The sequence below is a fragment of the Protomyctophum bolini genome (genome assembly GCF_963924005.1).
Source record: "Protomyctophum bolini genome assembly, chromosome: 8".
NCBI lineage: Eukaryota > Metazoa > Chordata > Actinopteri > Myctophiformes > Myctophidae > Protomyctophum > Protomyctophum bolini.
Window position 1 is genome coordinate 5,343,560 of NC_137869.1, and position 4,443 is coordinate 5,348,002.

Here is a 4,443-nt window from a genome sequence, read left to right on the forward strand (position 1 = left end):
TAAAGTGCTATTGATTGATCGTTCGGGCCTACGTGGGGTCCTCTATACACAGTCCTGACAGTGTGTGTGTGCGCGTGTGCGTGTGTGTGTGCGTGTGTGTGTGTGTGTGTGTGTGTGTGTGTGTGTGTGTGTGTGTGTGTGTGTGTGTGTGTGTGTGTGTGCGCGTGTGCGTGCGTGTGAGTGTGTGTTTTAACATTAGACTATGGAGGTTAGAACACTATAGAGGCTCTGTCATCAGGAAGTCCAATCCTTCAGCCAAGTTATTTCATGCACAGTTGGTTTTATGTAAATTGATTGACACCTCGATGGTGGAGTTAGTCGGGCAGGCAGGCAGATTGACATACAGTCAGACAGTCAGTCAGACAGACAGACAGACAGTCAGTCAGACAGACAGGCAGGCAGTCAGACAGACAGTCAGTCAGACAGACAGACAGACAGACAGACAGACAGACAGACAGACAGGAAGAGCAGTCAGACAGACAGACAGTCAGTCAGACAGACAGACAGACAGACAGACAGACAGACAGACAGACAGACAGACAGACAGACAGACAGACAGGCAGGCAGTCAGACAGACAGGCAGGCAGGCATATCTACGGTACATTTATTTGTCTATATATCTTAATTATTTAAAAATGGCATGATTATATATTTTCGCTAAATATGTTTGTGGTGTGCACCTTAAACATGTACAGCTGCTCTCACATACTCACTAGGTATATATTCTGTCTGTCTGTCTGTCTGTCTGTCTGTCACAATAGTAGACCGACAGGTAAAGAAAAGAGATGACAAATGTGACAATAGACAATAAATTCCATGTGAAAGGTATTATTTTAATTGCAAATTGGACTGTGTGTGTGAGTGTGTGCGTGCGTGCGTGCGTGCGTGCGTGTGTGCGTGCGTGCGTGCGTGCGTATGGGGAGAGGGGTCCTGACCCGTTCCCCTTCCCTCCCAGAGCTCTCTGAGTCAGCCCTCATGTGCTCAGAAAGCACTGGTGCAGTCAATTATGCTAATGAATTGTCAATAAATATTAAACTTTAATGCGGTCCCTGCTTACTGTCTGTGAGTGAGTGGCAGCTATAGGACCTCACCTCCTCCTGACAAAGGCTGCACATAATAATATGTGAAACCTCCTATCTCCATATTTTTAACGTTTTCATTTTATTTACAAAGCATCAAAAGGGCGTCGCTTGTCGAGCTCACATAGATCTTCTACTGCATGTTCTAGAGAGAGAGAGAGAGGGAGAGAGGGAGAGGAGAGGGAGAGATGAAGAGAAAGAGGGATGAAGAGAAAGAATGAGAGGAAGATAGAAAAATGAGAGCAGGAGGGGGAGCACTGCGAGCAAAGATTGAGGAGAGGAGAGGAGAGGAGAGGAGAGGAGAGGAGAGGAGAGGAGAGGAGAGAAGAGAGAGAGAGAGAGAGAGAGGAGAGAGAGAGAGAGAGAGAGAGAGAGAGAGAGAGAGAGAGAGAGAGAGAGAGAGAGAGAGAGAGAGAGAGAGAGACAGATATATTCCGTGCTAGACGAGAGTCCCATCAGTACAGCTGTGTGTGTATCGACAGAGCAGTCAGACCTGCCAGCTGCACTTAAGCCTGATCCACAGTCAGTCTGGTTGTCACAGAGCCTGATCCACAGTCAGTCTGGTTGTCACAGAGCCTGATCCACAGTCAGTCTGGTTGTCACAGAGCCTGATCCACAGTCAGTCTGGTTGTCACAGAGCCTGATCCACAGTCAGTCTGGTTGTCACAGAGCCTGATCCACAGTCAGTCTGGTTGTCACAGAGCCTGATCCACAGTCAGTCTGGTTGTCACAGAGCCTGATCCACAGTCAGTCTGGTTGTCACAGAGCCTGATCCACAGTCAGTCTGGTTGTCACAGAGCCTGATCCACAGTCAGTCTGGTTGTCATAGAGAGCCTGATCCACAGTCAGTCTGGTTGTCACAGAGCCTGATCCACAGTCAGTCTGGTTGTCATAGAGCCTGATCCACAGTCAGTTTGGTTGTCATAGAGCCTGATCCACAGTCAGTTTGGTTGTCATAGAGCCTGATCCACAGTCAGTTTGGTTGTCACAGAGCCTGATCCACAGTCAGTCTGGTTGTCACAGAGCCTGATCCACAGTCAGTCTGGTTGTCACAGAGCCTGATCCACAGTCAGTCTGGTTGTCATAGAGAGCCTGATCCACAGTCAGTCTGGTTGTCACGAGCCTGATCCACAGTCAGTCTGGTTGTCATAGAGCCTGATCCACAGTCAGTTTGGTTGTCATAGAGCCTGATCCACAGTCAGTTTGGTTGTCATAGAGCCTGATCCACACTCAGTTTGGTTGTCATAGAGCCTGATCCACAGTCAGTCTGGTTTGTCCCACTGATAGACACAAGTCTGCAACCGTCCACACCATGTGAGACTATACACATCTACAGACAGACAGACAGACAGACACTGGTTCCCAAACAGTATATCATATAATATAATAAACAAGTAAGTCGGATTTTTTTTAAGTTAATTTTTTTTAAGTTAAGTTTTTGACCTGGCCCCTTTTGTGCCCATATATGGAGCTGAGTGATTTGTTTGTGATTGATGCAACACACTTCCATATTTGGGTAACAGCGGGACAGACACACAGACAGACACACAGACAGACATGATCTGCTAGGTCTCATAGTAAGTGCTCATTGCGTTCGCAATTATAATATCATTTGAGTGTCTACTGCCGTGTATACCTCCACAACTGCTCAATTCATTGATCTCTCTCTCTCTCTCTCTCTCTCTCTCTCTCTCTCTCTCATCTCTCTCTCTCCTCTCTCTCCCTCTCTCTCCCTCTCTCCCTCTCTCTCTCTCCCCCAGGTGGACTATGCGGTGATTGCGTCGCAGGCGGGCGCGACCCTCAACAACCTGCTGGGCCACGCCCAGGAGCTGGTGTCCAAGCTGCGCTCGTTACAGCTGGACCAGCGCGAGTTCGTCTTGCCTCAAGTTCCTGGTCCTCTTCACAGCCAGGGTGAGTGACCTGTACCCACAGCACGGAGAGAGAGAGAGAGAGGGAGACAGAGAACTAATGCATGGAGACGAGGGGAAGTTTAGGAGTGACGCGGTGTTCATTTAAAACTATGCAATTCAATTCAATTCAATTCAAAGGGCTTTATTGGCATGAGAAACATATACGTTTACATTGCCAAAGCAGAAAGAACCATACAACAATACAGCAATACAATCAAAACAAAAATGATGTACATTTGAAGGTCAGAATCTTCAATAGATCAACTTCTATGTACCAAGATCACTCGATGCAGGTATAGTGCAGGAATATACACAATGATTAGTCTTTAGGGTGGTTGTGTTCCATTTGATATCCTTCTCCTATCACAGCAACTCACAAATCTTGCTGCTGTGTTTGCACATTGTTGTACTTCGCCCAGCAGATATGGGAGTTTTTTGTCATTGGTCATGTTTTCAAAATCTCCGTGTGTGGTTGTAATCTGTGGGAAGTATGTGTCTCTGATGTCTTGGTACACAATGGACAGATGGTTAGGAAGTGTAGCTCGAGTTTCCACTTCGTTTAGTGTGCAGTGGGTGCATAGTCTGTCTATGCATGGTGGCTGTCTCCTCACAATCGAAGGCCCAGGTTGGATTGCCGCTGGTGGCGTGTTCTCTCCTCTCAAAAGGGCCTTTCTGTGTGGGGTTTGCATGTTCTCCCCGTGTCCCTATAGGGTTTAGGTATACCCTGTACCCTCACAAGAAACATGCAGTATAATCCAGGTCTCTGTACACTGCCTCCCACTGGCCAGCCGTGGGTTGCCCGATGGAGGGGAAGGGAACTGGTTGGAAGAGAGAGAGAGCGCAAAAGAGAAAGAGAGGGGTTTAGGAAAGAGAGAGAGAGGTTTAGGAAAGAGAGAGAGAGAGAGATTTAGGAAAGCTGGGCAAATGGAGTACACAAACGATGAGCTGAGGGACAGAACAAGAGAGGAGAGTTGGTGGGGCGTGTGAGAGAGAGAGTGAGAGAATCCATTGCAATTTTCCATCTCTGTTCTAATGAGTCTACAACACACTGCCTCTGATACACACACGCACACACAACACCCCCACGCACGCACACACACACACACACACGCACAGCACACACACAAACACACACACGCACACACACCTGTGTGTGTGCACATGTTCATTAATTGTGAACAAAGAACGGGAGACTAATGAAGTGCTAGATGGACAAGCGGCCTCGCTCGTGCACACACGGATGCAGATCTACAGGCAGAGAGACGTGCGTTGTGCGTGCGTGTGCGTGCGTGCATACGTGCGTGCGTGTGCGTGCGTGCGTGTGCGTTGCATGTGTGTGTACCCAGGGTGTAAATAATTTGGCTGAAACATCATCCATAATGAAAGGCTCACCGGGGGGATATGTATCGCCCCCGGCGTTGCCTGTTCTCCAGCGTTGCCCGGGCCTCCCGATC

The 4,443-nt window shown here is 48.3% G+C and overlaps 1 protein-coding gene across 1 annotated transcript in view; it reads left to right on the forward strand.

Moving 5' to 3' along the window:
• nr5a2 (nuclear receptor subfamily 5, group A, member 2) overlaps positions 1-3,706 on the forward strand; it is a gene marked incomplete at its 3' end in the record, with an annotated part of 61,885 nt that extends 58,179 nt beyond the window's left edge. Inside the window, 3 exon segments of the mRNA XM_080769679.1 lie at positions 2,840-2,956; positions 2,958-3,001; positions 3,700-3,706. Coding sequence (XP_080625805.1) covers positions 2,840-2,956; positions 2,958-3,001; positions 3,700-3,706 — 168 coding nt within the window.
• Between the last annotated feature and the right edge of the window lie 737 nt (positions 3,707-4,443).